An 18,838-nucleotide genomic window follows, 5' to 3' on the forward strand; every position below is an offset into this window, starting at 1 on the left:
CCCATTAAAAAATGGGGTACAGAGCTGAACAAAGAATTCTCAACTGAGGAATACTGAATGGCTGAGAAACACCTGAAAAAAAATGTTCAACATCCTTAATCATNAGGGAAATGCAAATCAAACAACCCTGAGATTCCACCTCACACCAGTCAGAATGGCTAAGATCAAAAATTCAGGTGACAGCAAATGCTGGCGAGGATGTGGAGAAAGAGAAACACTCCTCCATTGCTGGTGGGATTGCAAGCTGGTACAACCACTCTGGAAATCAGTGTGGCGGTTCCTCAGAAAATTGGACATAGTACTGCTGGAAGATACAGCAGTACCTCTCCTGGGCATATACCCAGAAGATGTTCCAACTGGTAATAAGGACACATGCTCCACTATGTTCATAGCAGCCTTATTTATAATAGCCAGGAGCTGGAAAGAACCCAGATGTCCCTCAACAGAGAAATGGATACAGAAAATGTGGTACATTTACACAATGTGTACACAATGTACATTTACGCATTTACTCAGCTATTAAAGGAAATGAGCATTCTTGTATTGCACATATATATGTATATATATAAACACTCGTATATATAAAAATAAACCTAAAAAAATATTTACCTCTGTCCTTGGTGTGTTAAGTGATCTATGTATAGTGATTCACTCATGGATAAAAGAATTACCCAGTATTCATAAAGTGTGGTATACAAGGCAAGATAATTACTGAATAATTTCACTATGGGTGAGAGAGGATGGACAAGCATATGTAGCAGGCTGGGGCTTCAGGAGAGTTCTCCAGGGAAAGTTCAGGCTGACTTGGTTCTCACTGTGTGTTCTCTTTATCTGTAATATTCTGAGATACTAAGCGTTAATGGTTCTGTTGCTACTGAGATTCCTTAAGTTGTAGGATAGTTAGAAGGACTTGGATTGGGCTCAGTTTACAGAAAGCTCCTTTAGGGCTCACTCTGCATTGGTTTACTGAAGTCACTATACAGAATACCACTATACAGAATACACAGAGATGTACTTTTGCTTAGTTCTACAAGCCTACAAGTGCAAAAATCACAATACTGTCAGAGTGAGTTCTGATGACTTACTGTCTTGAAGATAGACACTTTCTTAATGTGCCTCCTCCTGTCCTTTGTGTATGGGATGAGATACAGATAGAGGAGACCAGTTTCCTACGAAGGCCCACAGTATAATCAGCCCCATTTAACGTGAATGGTCGCCCTCCATGTTCCTGACATGCAGTTTAACCATGACTGTGAGATACCATAAGCAACCCATCTAGTATTGGCTGGCCAGTCCTTAGATTTTCTCTGCATAAATCATAGCATGCTTCTTTGCAGATGTTCAGGACCTTCCTGTCATCCTGTTCATGTTTTTCTCTGCTGCTGGAAATACCAGCTGCTTTGAAGGCATCGGAGGGGAAGGAAAAACAAAGAGGGAGTGATGTAGATATTTAGAAACAATCTTTTTTATTAATAATATTTCAAAGACATGACGTTACGGGCTCAGTTTTGGTCAGGCAGATAGTGGCGACACGCAGCTGCCACAATCCCATTACTGAAGAGGTTTTGAAGACATTCAGAATGACTTCGATGTCTGGTCACTCTCTCTTCCGTTTCTTTTATTCCTAAACCTGACTGAGGTCTTCACTTGCTAAGAACGTTCTTTCCCTATTAAGGTCATTTGAGCAATAGAGTGGGAGGTAGGCAAGTTTAAACCACATGTCCCTGCCTGTGTGGCCATGGACAGGCCTGTGTATCCTGTGACGCTCTGAGAATTAGGTGACACATCTTTTGGTTGGATTATGGTCTGGTCTCGGGGGAAACAAACCATGTCTAGTCACCTAACAAAGAATCCAGTTAGAAGCCTTCCATAGTCCTAAAAGTATGACAGTATTTTGGGACCTTTGTAAGCAAACTTTTAAATAGTTATGTACAGAATTCAATTGTATTCCATACTGCATATATTGGTTTTTGTTGAACAGTTCTTTTAGATTGTGATCAAGTTTAAGCAAATTGTAGAAACAGAAGTTTGTTTGTGTTTAAATGTTTTTTTCTGGGATTGGCATATTCTCTCCTTTGAGTGTCAGAGGCCACCTTCTATGTAATTGTTTTCTTAATTTACAAGACTACAGATTTCTACATCAACTTGGGAAACACTCAGCACATAGAGGGGAGGCTGAGGAAGTGCTCTGCCAAGCAGTAAGTTGTATGAGTGACCCTTGAACAAACTGAATACAGTTTAAACCTGGACATTTGGGCAGCCAAGTACACCTAGAACTTATGTCATTTTGTAAAGGGGAAATAATCTTATTTACAATAAAGTGTATATTTGTAATAAATGTTATAGGCAAATCAAGTAAAATCAGTATTTCTTTAGTTCTACCTAAGAATAGCCCACCCTACTTTGAGCCAGGTGAAAATAAATTTCTCATAAAAATTCATTTTTTGCTAAATGAATCTGCATAAAGGACAGGCTGTCCCCTTACACAATAGCAGTTTTTACTGGGGTGCAGGATTCATATGACTTGGGCAGAAATAGTATTTTTGTGTTTTATACTTAGAAGCTGGGTGGCAACAGTCTTCCACCTGTCATTCATATTGAGATTGTTTGTGAGCACTTACTATGGTGTGGGTACTGGTTATATGACTGTCCAGAACAGGTAGGATCCTGGACCTCACAGGTTTGCGTGTATCAGTGATGTTTGATACACGGTTGTTGTTCGTGGCAGTTTCACATACTTTCATTTGATATTTATTCCAGAAAATTGAGGTGTGCATTCACTTGATGAATTTGCAGTATTGGGCACTGTCCTGCTCCAGAAGGAGGAGCTCCCAGAGTCCACTGTGGAGTATTACTCCGCTGTTCAGGAAAGCACAGCTCTGGCTCACTGAGCTTCAGAACAAAGAAAACACTTAAATGCCTAACTTGGCAAAGTGCAGGGCTGGCATTTTGGCATTGGCACTATATCCTGATGTTATTTAAAACTGTTTGGAAGTATATGTAAGGCAGAAAAAACTATTTATAGTGGTCAGAAACATGACATTATCTGTGAACCATGATGCTAGGCCTGTTCTGAGTTAATGATTTCAGTTTTAATTACTTCTTTGTAAGTGGAGCAGAAACAAAGATGACCTTTTAACTGTTGTGTATATTCTCATAGCCATGCACTTTAAAAAAAATTAGTGTGGTTCAAATTCAGTGACTTTCAAGGCTGATGAATGACAAATCAGAGAGGCTAACTCTTCCTTGTCTTATTTACTCTCAAAACAGCTGGTTTGTTTTTTTTTAAGATTAGGACTTAGCAAGATTATATTTAAAATTTATATACTTATCACATATATTGGCAGAGAAAATGAATAACATACAAATAGCAAATGAACTTAACTCATACTTAATATCAAGATTTTTATTGAAGAAACACAGATACTAAATGCACTTATCATTTCATTGTTCCTTCTTTTGTTCTCTGTGAACTAGAGGAAGGACAAAGGGAAGGGATTCCATTCTCCCCTCCTGTATTTTTATAGATCTGTGCTTGTGGCTATACTTGTGGTTTTTAAGTGCTTTTAAATTTTTAATTTTAGTTATGTGTGTGTGCCTATGTGTGTAGTATTTGTGGAAATCAGAAAAGGAAGTTGAATTCCCTAGAACTATGTTTCAGACAGTTGTGAATTGCTGATGTTAGTGATAGGAACTGAACCTAGGTTCAGGACCAGAAACTTCCTGTAATTGCTGAACGATTCTCCCAACCTCAATAAGTCCTTAAGCTATGATGACAAGACTGGCTGAATGTTTTAATATAGAAGTGACTAAGCCACTGTGTTTCTTGCTGGCATCTTTTTAAGGGTAATTTCACTCCTTATTGATTACAACCTGGCTGAATTTGCTTACCTTAAAAAGATAAGGTTTGTTTTAAGTAATATGCATATGCCAATTCCCAGTGACCCTTTGTATCTGGTAGGAAAGTGATCTCTGAACGTTGGGAATGAAGGTTTTTGCAGTTGCTTTCATTAGAATGTTGTAGGCAGAAGATGGTCAACCCTTCAGTTGTCCTCCATAGCAGACAGTATAGGGAGGAGCAGCCCTCTGTGGATTTCTACATCACAGACTGACGTATGAAATTCTAATTTTTGACAGGAAGCAGTATGTTCCTCACTTTCCTGTCTTCTCAGGCTTTCTTTCAAAAGCACATGGAAGTTTTCTCCTTAGCTATTTGTCATTCCTATCCCCCATTCTGGAGTCTTATAGACATTGCTTCCATTATTGCATTACCTGCCATATTTCAATATCATACATGTACTGTCTGTGTTTTGTGCTTACACTAGATGCTTACATAGATTATATTAGCATACATCCACGATGAATTTCAGTCTTTCAGGACAGATAAGACCTCCCATTTTCAAATATATGTGCTGGAAGAAATGGCCAGACAAGATGCTGTGCTAGGCTGTAATTAGACCTTAATAGAGCCAGTCCACATCCTTATTTATTTAAGATCCTTGAGTTTTAGGTATACCTCTGATGTGGATAGCTAATGAGGGTTGTACCTCAGAAGAAAAGCGAAGGTCGTTTATTAAAATTTGTGGGTTTGCATTGAACTGATCACGGGATCCCCAATGGAGGAGTTAGAGAAAGGACTGGAGTAGATGAAGGGGTTTGCAACCCCAGAGGAAGAACAACAATATCTACCAACTAGAACTCCCAGGGTCTAAACCATCAACCAAGAAGTACACTTGGAGGGACCCATGACTCCAGCCATATATGTAGCAGAGGATGGCCTTGTTGGACATCAATGGGAGAAGAGGCTCTTGGTCCTATGAAGGCTCCATGCCCCAGAGTAGGGGAATGCTAGGGTGGAGAGGTGGGAGTGGGTGGGTGGGTAGGGGTACACCTTCATAGAAACAGGAGGAGGGGGGATGAGATAGGGGTTTCTGGGGGGGGGTCTGGAAAGGGGATAACACTTCAAATGTAAATAAATAAAATACTCAATTAAAAAAATGGGATTTTGAATTCACCCATTGACATCTGATTCTCATCCCCATGGCTTCCTATTGTCTCTCCAGTGTAATCAATAGCAAAGCCCTAGTCAGTAATTTCTCCTTTATTTTTTGTCCTTTTCTTGTTTTCTGAGACAGGGTTTCTCTAAGTAGCCCTGGCTATCCTGAAATTCACTTCTTTCTTAATGGTTATGACATGTAGCAGTCCATGATGAAACTCTAGAACTTATTTGATTCATGGATATAGAAATAACTCATTGGGAAACTGGAGGGCAGCTGGTACCTGGTGATGGGTCAGATTTGTGAAGAGGTTCAGTCACTTGTGAGAGCAGGGAAGGAGTACAGTAGGAGACTCTGGAGCCAGAACAAAGGAGTAGGCACCTAGGCAGGTGCTAAGGGCTCTGGGGCCACAGTGTAGCTTATCCAGCTTGGTCAGTAGATGGCACCAAATAGCTAGAACTTCCTCAGTGAAGGGTTTGCCCTGTTTGGATTAAATCAACTTTTCTATACTTTGAATGATTATACTCCAAGAGGTTAATAGTATTGTAAAGTTTTTCTTTACTAGAGATAGAATATTCCAAGACAGATTTTATAAAAAGCTGCGATGTTGCAGTAGTCATGAAAATTGACCATCTCCAAGGTTACTAGTGTGGCTGGTCCTTCCCACTGCTTGTGTCTGCGTTAGAGTTGCTTAACTATAAAGTCATTCAGTCAATAGGTTTTAGCTGTTAATTTGTGGTTTTGTGAAATCTTGTAAATATGTTGTTAGCATAACTGTTAAATGAGTATACCAACACACTTGTGTTGTTAGGTTTGATTGCATCTGTCTGGAGGGAATTTCACTCCCATGAAGGAATGTGTTGTTTATGCTGTGATGGATGAGTGCAAGAGCAGATGCTGTGGACCAATTGTCAGTGGAATTGGTGCTATTTCCTCAAGAGCACATAGGATATGTTGATGGCTTGTGAGAGAACTATAATGGTAAAAAAGGAGGCAGGGAACGTCTTGGGCCACTAATGGTGCCATTCCAGACACAGGTGGCTCATTTCAGCATGGAGACCCTATTGTCTTATTCTATTAGCATACAGATGCTAGTGATGAGCTATGCAGACTGGTCCCTGTGCACATTCTTGGTGCACACTGAGTGACAATTGAGCCAAGTGAGCATCCATGTACAAAGCTCTTACTATTAGTTTTTTAATCTTAGTGTGAGAAGAGAGAAGGAGAGGAAATAACCAGCATCATTTCCCTCGTGATCTTTCTACCATGGAGACAGAAGCTATCTCCATCATATTCCCTTATTAGATTTGCAGTTAACTTACTTGGATAGCTTTGTGTAACTGATTGAGCCTGAGTTCCTGTAGTGAAATTGAACACATACAGGAATTAACCATAGTAATAGAATCAAGCCCAGAACCTTAGAAATGCCATAGGACTAGCCATATTGTACCAAGGAGTGTTCAAGAGCCCAAGAGACCAACCAGGAGCAGACTGCCTGGGCTTACTCACCACCAACCCACAGGACAGTTTGCTGAAGCAGCCCTGAACTTTCATCTGGACAAGGTTTTAAAGGAAATGGCTAGCAAGGAGTGGAGGTTTCTAGCCTGGCAAGCTTCTAATTGGGGGGCTATGGCTATCCATTAACATAATTGGCTAGTGCTAGGTGTCAAACCATAAACTTAACTTATTCTTTTCTCCTGATTTATGGTTGTTAGAAGTGAAGTGAAGTTTCAAGGGCAGGCTTGTAACCTGGAGTGCAGATTTGTTGGGGAATAACCAACTTGTGCTAGACATAGGTTTTGTTGGGGAGTAACTTGGAAACTGGTGCTAGACACCAACCTGTTAGTTAACCAGAGTTCAGCTTTAGGTCTGGTTCTCTAAGATTGAGTCTGAACCCAAGATCTGGTCTTTCATCCAGGCCTTTCTCCAAGTCCTGTCAGCATGCCTGACACATATACCCACACATACCACTACCACATTCAGGTCTACTACTGCCAGTGCCAAACCACTTTCATCTCTGGAGTAGCCTCCTAGAATCTGTTTCCACATGGCACCAAGAACTATCCTTTAGAATCACATCCATCAGTGGCAGTTGCTGACTCAAAGGTCATCAGGCTAGACTCAAACAAGTCTGGCCTGGCCCTTTCTAGCTCCCCTAGCCTTGTTTCTCCTTACCTTTCCCTCTGCACCTGACTCCAACTATACTGAGCATACCTTGGTGTTCCCTTTGTCTGGTGTGCCATTCTTCTTGATCTGGGCATGGTCTGTACCTTTTAAACACTGAGACCTATTTCAGAACTAAGCAGAATATTTATTTCTGACCAGTCTAAAATAGCCACTTTCAAATTCGTCCGTTTGTATTTTATTTTCCTTAAACTCTCTGGCTTTTCTTGTGTGTTTTTTGCCTCCCTTCTATGAGGATGTAAGCTTCACTTGTGTCATTTATTGTTCTCCCCAGCAATCTAGAGCAATGCTGATCATGTAGTAATTCCTCAATATATTTGGGTTCTGCATGTGAATAATAGCTGTATTGAATGGAGAAACTGTATTTATAACTAAACATATTTCTCTTGATCCTCCAAGGATACATTGATAAAGTGAAGACATTAGTGGGCCAGATCTTATTTCATAATTATTCTTAAAAAAACCCACCATTATCCTCAGGAGGTTTAAAGGAGTGGGAATTACTATTGGTATTGGTCCTAGAATTTATAGTAACAATGGCATAAATAATTACAATATTTATTGAGTATTTACTATGCATGGATACTATCTTTGATGCCATATGCTTACATCTTAAACTTAGGCTTCAATTTTAATATGTAAATGAGACATAGAGACAGAATGATTTGTTAGTTTTTCTTATATAGTAGTTTATGAATGAGAAACTAGAAGGTAATAGACAATAAAACTAAGTGAATTCATTTAAAAAGACCCATGTAGATGCTGATATAGCTCTGATAAAACATTAAAACTTCACCTTAAACTTTTTTGGTTTTTGCTTCATTTTGCTCTGTTTTGGTTTTTTTCAAGACATGGTTTCTCTATGTAGCCATAGCTGTCTTGTACTCCAAGCTGGCCTCAAACACATAGAGATCAGCCTGCCTCTGCCTCCTGAGTGCTGGGATTAAAGGTGTGCGCCATCACTGCCCAGACACTTTAAATTCCTTTAAGAAAGAACACTAATTTGGCATCCAGTGTTTCATTCAGTCTTCTCTCTCCTCCGAATTTGCGGAAAGCATTAAAGTAGCATGGCCAAGGTCACACATGTGATATGAAGCAGAGCCAAAGTTCAGAATTGGCCTTGGCTCTAGAAGGCACATCTGGACAAGCAGTGACTGTCCTAGTTTTTCCTTATTATCACCCCAGCAGGTCTATAGAGGATGTACACTTTGTATACACACCTGTGCTTTTCCTTTTTTTTTCTCCCAGAACTCTGAAAAGTAACTGATGTGGACAAGTAGCTGAGACAGTCAAGATGACGACCACGGTAGCCACAGACTATGACAACATTGAGATCCAGCAGCAGTACAGTGATGTGAACAACCGCTGGGATGTGGATGACTGGGACAATGAGAACAGCTCTGCACGGCTCTTTGAGCGCTCCCGCATCAAGGCCCTGGCAGGTGAGTGTCCTGATGTTTTGTGTCCCACCTGTCACCAGATGTTCTATAGTCCCTTGAACATCAACCATTTCTCCTTTAAGCTGTTTTGCTTGAAGTTGATCTCTCCTTGCTTTAACATATCCTATGAGAATTTGATGACCCTTTTATAAGACATTTACTTTTGGAGAGCTGCCAAACTTAATGGCCAACATAGTTTAGAACACAGTAAGTAATGTTTACAGCAATTTAGAAAGAACTGCTAAGAGTTTGGAAGGATCTTTTTATTTCTAACACATCTTTTCATTTCAAATGCTTTAGCATACTATATTTATATAAAATATCCAACTGGGATGTATTCTTAATGCCAGTGGCAGGTTAGCTGATCTTTTTGGTGCAAGGTTGGTAAGTGCCTTGTACAAGGGCTTTCGATCTGAAAAGCAGCAGTGTCTGGTGGGAAGGCCATATTTAATGCTGTTAATGAGTAGGTTTGCCACTGATCATTCCCATTCAATTTCATTTTCTAGAGAAAAATGATGCCAGGTAGATGTTAAGTAGTTATTTCAATTATATTCTAGTTTATGATACAAAGTCTATTATAATAGGTGCCTTGATTCTTGAACTATAAGTTTATCAGTACTTTTGACATGATTCACATGAACTAGAAACCCACAAGAAAGTATTCAGGAAACAAGGGAGCTAAACATTTATTCTGTGTCTGCTGATTAGATTCTTTGAAAAGAATCCTGAATTCATTATTATTTTTAGTCAAGTCATTTGTGGTTGCCAAGAATAGAGATGCATGTACTCTGAATTAAAAAGATCTGAGCTGGGTTTGCTAGTAGAAAACACAGTTGTTCAACACAGACAGAGCCCTCATTTCACCCCTGCCATAAAAAAAAAAAAAAAAAAAAAAGGAAGTAACAGCAGCAGCATGTGATAGAATTAAAGGAGAATAAAGGGATTATTATAAAATATCAAACAGGGGCCAGGTGTGGTGGCCGTGCTTTTAATCCCAGCACTCAGGAAACAGATGTCTGTGAGTTTGAGGCCAGCCTGGTTTACCTAGCAAGTTTTAGGCCAGCTAAGATTCATGTGGTAAGACACTGTCTCAAAGGAGAGAAAGAGAGATGGATGGAGGGAGACAGGGAAAGTGGAGGTTGGTCTCATGCAAAGCAGGCTTAAGAAAGCCATGTACTAACTGCTATAGGACCAGTATCTCAGTTATTCTTCATTTGTTGGAGCCCTCCACTTAGTAACTGTGCTTTCATAATTTGGCTTACACCAGACTTGGGTGCAATGTAGATTCAACTTTACTTCTTGTCTAACTTTAAAAAAAAGAAACCTCAGTGCAAAATTATATTTATAACTTAATTGACTTAATAACTCAGTTTCCTTTTTTTTTTTTCTGAGACAGGGTTTCTCTGTGTAGTCCTGGCTGTCCTGGAACTCACTNGAACTCAGAAATCTGCCTGCCTCTGCCTCCCAAGTGCTGGGATTAAAGGCGTGTGCCACCACGCCCAGCTTCAGTTTCCTTTTAGTACAAATTTCTGTAAGATTGGGTGTGGTATTGAAATTCTGTTTGGTCCAGATATTTGTATACCAGGCCATGGACAGCTGAAGACTTACAAATGATTGCCTATAAAAGAGGCAACTGGTGAAATATTGCCCACCAGCCCTCCCAACCCAAGGTTGATCCCTGGGACCCACATAATGTCAAGAGAGAACTGAGTCACAACAGTTTTACTTTGACCTCCACACCATGCCGTGTCATATGTGCAAATCTTTCCTTCAAATTAAAAATAAATAAAGACAGACAAACAGACAGGAAGGAAGCCAGCCAGCCAGGTAGTGATGGTGCAGGCCTTTAATCTCAGCACTCAGGTGACAGAGGCAGGTCTGAGTTTCAGACCAGCCAGGTCTACAGAGTGAGTTCTAGAATGGCCAGGGCTACACAGAGAAATTCTGACTGGCCAAAAAACAAAACAAAACAAAAAAAGATTAACCAGAAAAGAGGTATTTGAAAAAAATGTAGCAGTGCTACCCAGCGGTCTGTCTGTCTAGAGGTGTGGTTGGTGTGTCCAGGGCAGATAATTTGTAGTGTGGAGAAAGAAGGCTTTTATGTTAACTTTTCAAGGGAGATTAGCATATTCTACGTGAAGATAAACCATCTGTGGAAGGAAACAAGGTGCAAATTGACCCCAGAACAAGAGAGATGAAGGTAAACTAAGTCTCTTTTTAGCCTCCTTCTGTGAGGGCCTCCCCCCGTAGAGTCTTCCAGATTGCAGGAAGCCTGACGGCTGTCTGTTAAGCATCATTGCTCATCCCTTCCCTTTTGCCTCTTGTCAAACTCTAGTTGGAAGCACTGGTGTGTTGGGATAGAGGGAGGCTTTGGTCAAGGGACTACTGCAGGACACTGAGCTGTGACTGGACTATAGCTATGTTAGAACACAGAGCCCTTTGGAGATGTTCTCTGCAAAAGCGATGGCTCTCGGGGAGATGTCACTAAGTGGCACTGGGCAGCAGGACAGTCAAATAGATGCTTGTTTTTAACTCCGAGATAATAACATTTTATAAAGTAGTAAGATTACAGTAACCATAAACTGTTTTCTCTTAAGAGAAAATAAACAGAAATGGATACCTCTCTTTAAAATCCTTGAAATTATTGAAGAGAAATGAACATTACACATTTAGCCCTTTAAAATAAGTCTCTCCTGGAGTCTCCATACTAGGACTGCTCCAGGTCTGGTTTGGTTTGTTCTTTACAGTGCTAACATAAAAATCTGTGTGTTATTTAATAAAGCAACAAAAATACTTATAATATATCAAATGAACAGTGGAGCTACGTGTGGTGGTACAGTGGGGCCATACTTGGTGACACGCATCTTTAATCCCAATGCTTAGAATCCAAGGCAGGCAGAAGTCTGTGAGTTTAAGGCTAGCCTGGTCTACATGGTAAGTTCTAGAATAGCCTATCTCAAGAAAACTAAAATAAGAAATGTACAGCAGGCACCACGTATGATGGTGCGTGCTTGTAATCCCAGCACTTGTAGGACTGAGGTCTGAGGATTACTACTGAAGGCCTACATGGGCTTCATCGTAAATGCTAGGTTACCAAGGCTACAAAGAACAGCCCTGTCTAAAAAAGAAAGCAGGGAGAAAAAAGGGGCAGAACCACAAACCATAGAGCAGAACACTGAGGATGGCAACGTTGTATAAAGGCGCTGTACCTTCTGAGACCCTGAGTTCAAGCCTGCACACCCTCTGGTCAGAAAAGGAGTCCATTTCTTTCTCATTAGTACTGTCCAAGGGAACCGTCTATGTTCTTAAATTTGACTTGTTTGCTGAAAGCCTGTAAATTCTCAGAAATATAAAATCATGACACACCAAGTGCTGATACATGCTATTGGGTGAATCTGGTAAGAACTTTGCCACCCAGGTTTAACTTCTCATAGACTCCTTAGATGAGTATGCATGTGAAACTGCTCTGTCACCACAGCCATCTTAAGAAAATGGATGGACTGGAGTCTGGGAGATGTTGGAAACTTTGTCAGGTCGTAGCCTCTCCCTGGATTGCATGTTACAGGTTGGATCAGCCTGTAAGTCTTTAGGAAATCCCACTGCTCTCTCCTATCTCCAGCCTTGACCTATTACCATGAAGCAGAGCCATTTTTTCTGTGTAGTTCACGCTGAGCTTTTCTTTGATTGAATCCCCTTGGTCTTTGTTAATCTGTATTATGTATCCTGTGGATCACTAGTCTCAAGTATGTGTTCAGAGTAGTTCTATCCATGTTTTTTTCTCTAGCTGATGAATCAGTTCTTGGAGATAATGGCAGTAGATAGTATTTCTTTTACCGTTCCTTTAGCACCTCATGTAAGTCTGAATGCAGTTAGTTATTGAGCATTTGGGAAACTAAATAATTCGTTCCTAGTCAGAGCTGCTAACTATTGCATCCTTTGGGAAAACTGCTCCCTAACTTTTGTGATACCTATTGAATAGTTAATTCATTGTGTGAGAATTTGACCTTAAAATATACTATACAATAATTGCAGTATACATTGTACATTGTGATTGCATGTACACGCTGAAACAAACCCAAGGATTCTGAAGTGGACAATGAGTGTTTTCTTCCTCAGACCCTTTCCCACTCCACTCAGTGAAGAGAATTCTTTTAAAAGTACTGTGCAAACCAGACATAGTTGTATATGCCTATAGTCCCCTGATAGTGCAGACCGGGGCAGGAGGACTCAGCAAGTTTGAGCTAGTTAGAACTACATAATGAGACCCTATTTTAAAAAATGATCCCCCCCCCGCAAACAAACAAACAAACAAAAGCCAAATTGGATGCAAATCTTTTGAGAATTTTCCATGTACATGATTAAAAAGGATTCATACTGAACATCTGTACCTTGCCTCCTATTCTTGGGTGAAACCCTAGTTCCCAATGTGATAGTGGTGATCGGTGGGATTGAGGGGTAATTAAGCTGAGGGAGGAGCCTTGGGGCTGGGACATTTTATCTGTTCTTTGAAAGTACAAGAGGATATCTGTAAAGAGGGAGAAGGCCTTCACCAAGAACACAGCTGTGCTGGGACCCTCGCTGAGAACTGAGCAACGAATGTGTCTTGTCTGAGGGGTCCGGTCAGTGGTTCACTGCCTCAGCAACTTGAACCAACACAAATGGCTCCCTTGATGGTAGGGAAAAGAGCAGCCTCTGGAGTTTAATGTTTCTCCCATCGTTCACTTGGATCAATTAAACTGTGAGGTCAGCAGGGGCTATTGGAAGCATTTGTCTATAAGCGTGTATATTCCATTGCATTGACTATCAGATAGGCTGTCATGTTGGCCTCTGCCTCTCTTTATGTTAAAAGTGTCTGGCTTTTGCACTTGAGGTTACCACTGGAGACCTTCGACTGTTCCTCTGTAAGGCTCCCATCTTTTTACAGCCTTTCCATCTTTACCTCTTTACCTTTCAAATTTCCTGAAAGAAAACGCTTCAGGGACCACTCCCCCAGAGGCTACCTACTCTTTACCTATCTTTTCTGCAGGCCTTTATTAGCATCTTAGAGGTTTGAGATTTAATTGATTGCTTTTTCTTGAGATGGGGTCTCATAACCCTGAAGTGAACAAAGATAGACCTGCCTACTGCTGCTTCCCAAGTGCTAGGATTAAAGGTGTGCACCTTTACTGTCTGTCATGAGTTTAAGATTTTTTTATTAGATATTTTCTTCATTTACATTTCAAATGCTATCCCAAAAGTCCCCTATACCCTCCTCTCGCCCTGCTCCCCTACCCACCCACTCCCACTTCTTGGCCCTGGCGTTTCCCTGTACTGGGGCATACGAAGTTTGCTAGACCAAGGGGCCTCTCTTCCCAATGATGGCCGACTAGACCATCTTCTGCTACATATGGAGATAGAGACATGAGCTCTGGGGGTACTGGTTAGTTCATATTGTTGTTCCTCCTATAGGGTTGCAGACCCCTTCAGCTCCTTGTGTACTTTCTCTAGCTCCTCCATTGGGAGCCCTGTGTTCCTATAGATGACTGAGCATCCACTTCTATATTTGCCAGGCATTGGCAAAGCCTTACAGGAGACAGCTATATCAGGGTCCTTTCAGCAAAATCTTGCTGGCATATGCAATAGTGTCTGTATTTGGTGGCTGATTATGGGATGGACCCCTGGGTGGGGCAGTCTCTGAGTGGTCCATTCTTTTGTCTTAGCTCCAAACTTTGTCTCTGCAACTCCTTCCTTGGATATTTTATTCCCTGTTCTAGGGAGGAATGAAGTATCCACACATTGGTCTTCCTTCTTGATTTTCTTGTGTTTTGGAAATTATATCTTGGGTATTCTAGGTTTCTGGGCTAATATCCGCTTATCAGTGAGTGCATATCTAGTGACTTCTTTTGTGATTGGGTTACCTCACTAAGGATGATATCTTCCAGATACATCCATTTGCCCAAGAATTTCATAAATTCATTGTTTTTAATAGCTGAGTAGTACTCCATTGTGTAAATGTGCCACATTTTCTGTATCTATTCCTCTGTTGAGGGACATCTGGGTTCTTTCCAGCTTATGGCTATTATAAATAGGGCTGCTATGAACATAGTGGAGCATGTGTCCTTATTACCAGTTGGAAGATCTTCTGGGTATATGCCCAGGAGAGGTATTGCTGGATGAGTTTAAGAATGTAATGGTTCATTCTTACAAGTGTAGTTACTGTTTTCCTCTTGGAATTTTCCACTGTGACAAAGACATTTGGTGACTATAGGAACCAAGCATGACAGAGATTCAGTGTTGTAGCTGGATCCCTAGAATACATCTTTTTGCTACAGTTGAAAAAGGCCATTGGCTACAAGCAGCTCCAGACTACAGTCAGAACAGAGTGCTGTTGTCACTGTTGTTTCAGGTACAGTATGAATTAAGCCTTCCCTTTGGGGCTGACAACTACCACCACCACCACCTAGTAACTTCCTAAGCTCACAGTAAGAACAGTTTATCAGCTAGCTGCCTTTGCCCAGTGGTCAGGCTTACTTTTGCTCTCTAGGCAGGAATGTGTGTGTAACAGTTCCATGGGTCCTGAAAATGTTTGTGGTACTGAATTTGGGGAAGCAAGTTTACACACAAAATCACTTAGCTCTGTAATTATCAACTGTCAACACACAGAAGTTTCTGCCCAGAACTGGTTGCTCGACTGGGGATTGGCATATGATTCCGTGTCCTGCTAGTCCCTAAGCACACCTCTCTTGGAACTAAACTCTGGATCCAGACATCTAAAGTACGGCCAGTGTTGGCATGGATACTTGTGAATAATGCAGAGGTATTCAAGACTGCCTTGAGAAATACAGGATGGGAGGGGAGGTGGAGCTTAAGGATGACCTGACACTGATGTGAAACCGAAAACTCTTAACTCCAGTGCTAGCAGGTGTGCAGTTCTCTTTGTGCCTTTAATCAGCTGTAATCTTCAGGTATTCCCATGTGGAGGTGTTTTTTAACTTTTCCCACTCAGGACTGGCACTTCAAGGGCTGTGGAGGGAACGAGGGAGAGAGAAGGGGACCAGGACCTTGGCTCTTCTTACAGGCAGCTAAGTACACAAGGTGTTAGCACAAGAACGTTTTGTGGAGTATTCAGGCAAATAACTCAGCAAGGACCACGTAGGACTTTGCTCACAATTATTCCAGTTTTAGGATGATATCTCATCTTTAAATTGTCTGTACACTATATAGTCTTCAGAAACTGTACAGACATGGAGATTGTTTATCTAACTGTGCCTTAGGGAAATTCTCTTATGGCCAAAGCTTCCAGGCGTTTCTGGGTTTGGCAAGCATCCAGAATTGTTCATTTCTAGGCTGATGCTAAGAGAGAATGACCTCAAGAGTTCTGCTTCTACATTACATGTCTTCCCTGCCAATTACGTAAGGTAGTGGATAAACTTCTACAGGACAGGAACACTGTCTTGTGGAATCATTTTGAGAACTCAAGTACCACCTGCCCCTGCCTCTGAGTGCTGGGATTAAAGGTGTGCACTAGCATGCCACACTGAAAATCAATCTTTTAAAGAGAGAGCTCTGCTTCCCTCCTCAGGGAGGAGTATTCCATACTGAGAATATTACCTTAATGCAGGCGGCAGGGTCAGAAGTCACTGTGGGAAATCAGAAGCTTTCGAAGGGCACATGTTCTGCTGGCCTAAAGCCTCTGGCAACCTTTGCCCTTGTTTGCAGCGGTGCTCAGAGGGCATTTGTGACTCAGTCCTCATTCCAGGAACTGGGATGAAGCACTGAAGAAGGCTTTTAGGTTGGAATTTTTAAACATTTTGTTTTCTAGCAGTTCTGGGCAAATGAGCCCAGGACTTGTATAGCCTCTTTACCAATGAGGCACATACATCAAGCTGTATATCAGCACCATGACTTCGTTTTTTTAATGAAAACAAATCTGTGTGATCTCCATATTTGGTCTTCTCTGATTGGACTTCTGTTTTAGGTCTATATGCTATACTTAGAGTGATCCTGCATGCTCCTACATTTGAGGGAAAAATGATTTGAGGAAGTATAACAGCATACTTTAAAGTTTTGGTACATTGATTTTTTTTCTCATTCTAACCCCCCAACCAGATAAGTGAGGTTGAGGGAGAGGGACATAGCCATGTAGAAAAACCCTAGTCAAGCAGGCTAGTTCTTGCTGGAACATGCTGGCCTCTGTTGGGGTAATTTAGCTCTCATGTGCATTCTCTTTATGATGACAAAGGAATATGAACAGGCTTCCAGGATTATTTATCATACTTAAAACTTGTGGATCACTATCACCTTGGAGAATATTTTAGAATAATGCAGAAGTGTTAATAGCAGTCTTTGATAGGAGCATTAATCCTTATTTTACATACTCCAATCAAGATTTCCTGTGGCTGCTTTTGTGTGCTTCAGCGTGTGTTACCAGTTGTAAGACTCAGCGGCAACCAAAACCCTGTGATCTTTACTTGCCCTTTCCAGCCCTCTTGTACATTGCCTTTCTTGGTATTAATATTTTATACATCTCCAGATTGCCTTAATTTCTGAGGTAGTTAAACCTTGTACCTGTCCCCACAGTTGTTAATTTCAAAAAATTATGAGGAAGGTTCCGAGATAGCATGTGTAGCTCATCTGTAGTGGTCGAGCTTATAAAACCTTCTCAAGAGAACTAAGCATTGCCAGTGCTTTAGGGAAAGGTTGTGCATTGAGAATTGGCACTTTCCGTGCATTTTCTTTTTGTGTCTGACTGTCAAACACAGAAGCAAAGCCAGTTTGGGTGGGTGGGGGGGTAAAGGTGTCCTAACTGACCTGTTATTTGTAGGAGGCCACGGCCCCTCCCCTGGGCTACCCGAAGCCGCACCTTAAAAGATGGCACCTGTTGGCTATGGAGCTTGTGGTAAACAGGTCCATATTTGGTGGTGATTGTTCCCGCTCTTCTGGTTGGCTGAGGCCGAGCGCCTGGTAAGGTGATGTAGCCTGCTGCGATTGGAGTGGATAAGAGTATAAAAGGGCTTGTATCCTGGGGCTCGGGGGAGATGAAGAGGGAGGTGATGAAGATTGTTCAAGGTTTCTGAATAAACTGCTGTAAGAAGAACTGGTGGTTGCGTCTCCTTTGCTGGTCGAGAGAGGACGCGACAGTTATTTAAAAAAACAAACAAACAATCAAACAAACATTCATTCTAACACATGTTTGATAGATATGACAGAATGAATTGTAAGCTGTGGAGGGCTGATGTGTTTATTTGGTATTTTCAAGACCCTGGGGTCCAAGTGCTAGCACTGGGGAGAAAAACAAAAACAAATAAAAATCCCAATGATTTTTGGCATGAAATAACCTCAGGAGTTAGCAAGCTGACATTGTTCTGTTACCAAGGTGACTTTCAGCATCTTCCAGTGGTTCTGTGTATAGTGAAGAGTGGATTTCGAGTACATGCTGGTAGGTAACAGTAGCAACCTTTGTCCTTCATGAGAGGAATGAAATAAGAAACGATCTATGATGCTTACTCAATCTCATGGAAATTTTTCTTTTTAATGTTTTATGTTTGGTGAATCCGAAATGCAGGCCCTTGTAGAGTGTTATTAACAAGAAGGAGTATAACTGATTATAAGCACTTGAAATTACAGACTTCTTTCCTGTGCAATGATTTTTGCCCTTCACTCTTCCATAATCTTAAATAGGCCAACTACAGGTATGATTTTTTTTTTTTTTTGATCAGTAAGAATGTTGGACCATTGCTTTCTGAGCCGTTAATACCCCAAAATTATCCCTAATAACATCTGGGTGGGCAAGTCTTAGTATTTCAGAGAAGTTGATGATGGGGTGTCACAAAATGCTCAAAGTGGAGAAAACTAGTCTAACACATGCCAAGGTGTTACCATATTCCTGTACACACACACACACACACACACACACACACAATAAATGAATATTCAGTTGCCTCAGTATGATAGGCTACTGTGTCTGAAGTCACAGTTGGTCAACTTTGGGACATGAGTCTTGGAGATACCGACTGGAAAGGACAGCTCTGGAGAAGCTGGGTGAAGGCTGGCTATGTAGAGTTCACCAGGCCCTGCAGTAACTGGGACTGCAGTCCACATTGCAGCACGCAAGTATGAGTCAGTAACTCATTTATGAGACCTTTGTTATAAAAATGAGATTTGGCAGGATTCCCAGTCCAGTTCTTATTTCTTAAGGTTGGAAAACAGGACTTGGAGGGATTGGCTGACGCTTTGAGA

At 41.2% G+C, this 18,838-nt stretch overlaps 1 protein-coding gene across 5 annotated transcripts in view; it reads left to right on the top strand.

The window, feature by feature from the left end:
* Positions 1–18,838, top strand: part of Sptbn1 (spectrin beta, non-erythrocytic 1) — a 169,275-nt gene that overhangs the window by 37,667 nt on the left and 112,770 nt on the right. For all 5 annotated transcript variants that reach the window (XM_021211374.2, XM_029545478.1, XM_029545476.1 and 2 more), the window contains exon 2: positions 8,430–8,623. In XM_021211374.2, coding sequence (XP_021067033.1) covers positions 8,476–8,623 — 148 coding nt within the window. In that variant the 5' untranslated portion in view covers positions 8,430–8,475. The remainder of the gene's footprint in view (positions 1–8,429; positions 8,624–18,838) is intronic.

This window comes from Mus pahari, chromosome 13, assembly GCF_900095145.1.
Source record: "Mus pahari chromosome 13, PAHARI_EIJ_v1.1, whole genome shotgun sequence".
In the NCBI taxonomy this organism is placed as follows: domain Eukaryota; kingdom Metazoa; phylum Chordata; class Mammalia; order Rodentia; family Muridae; genus Mus; species Mus pahari.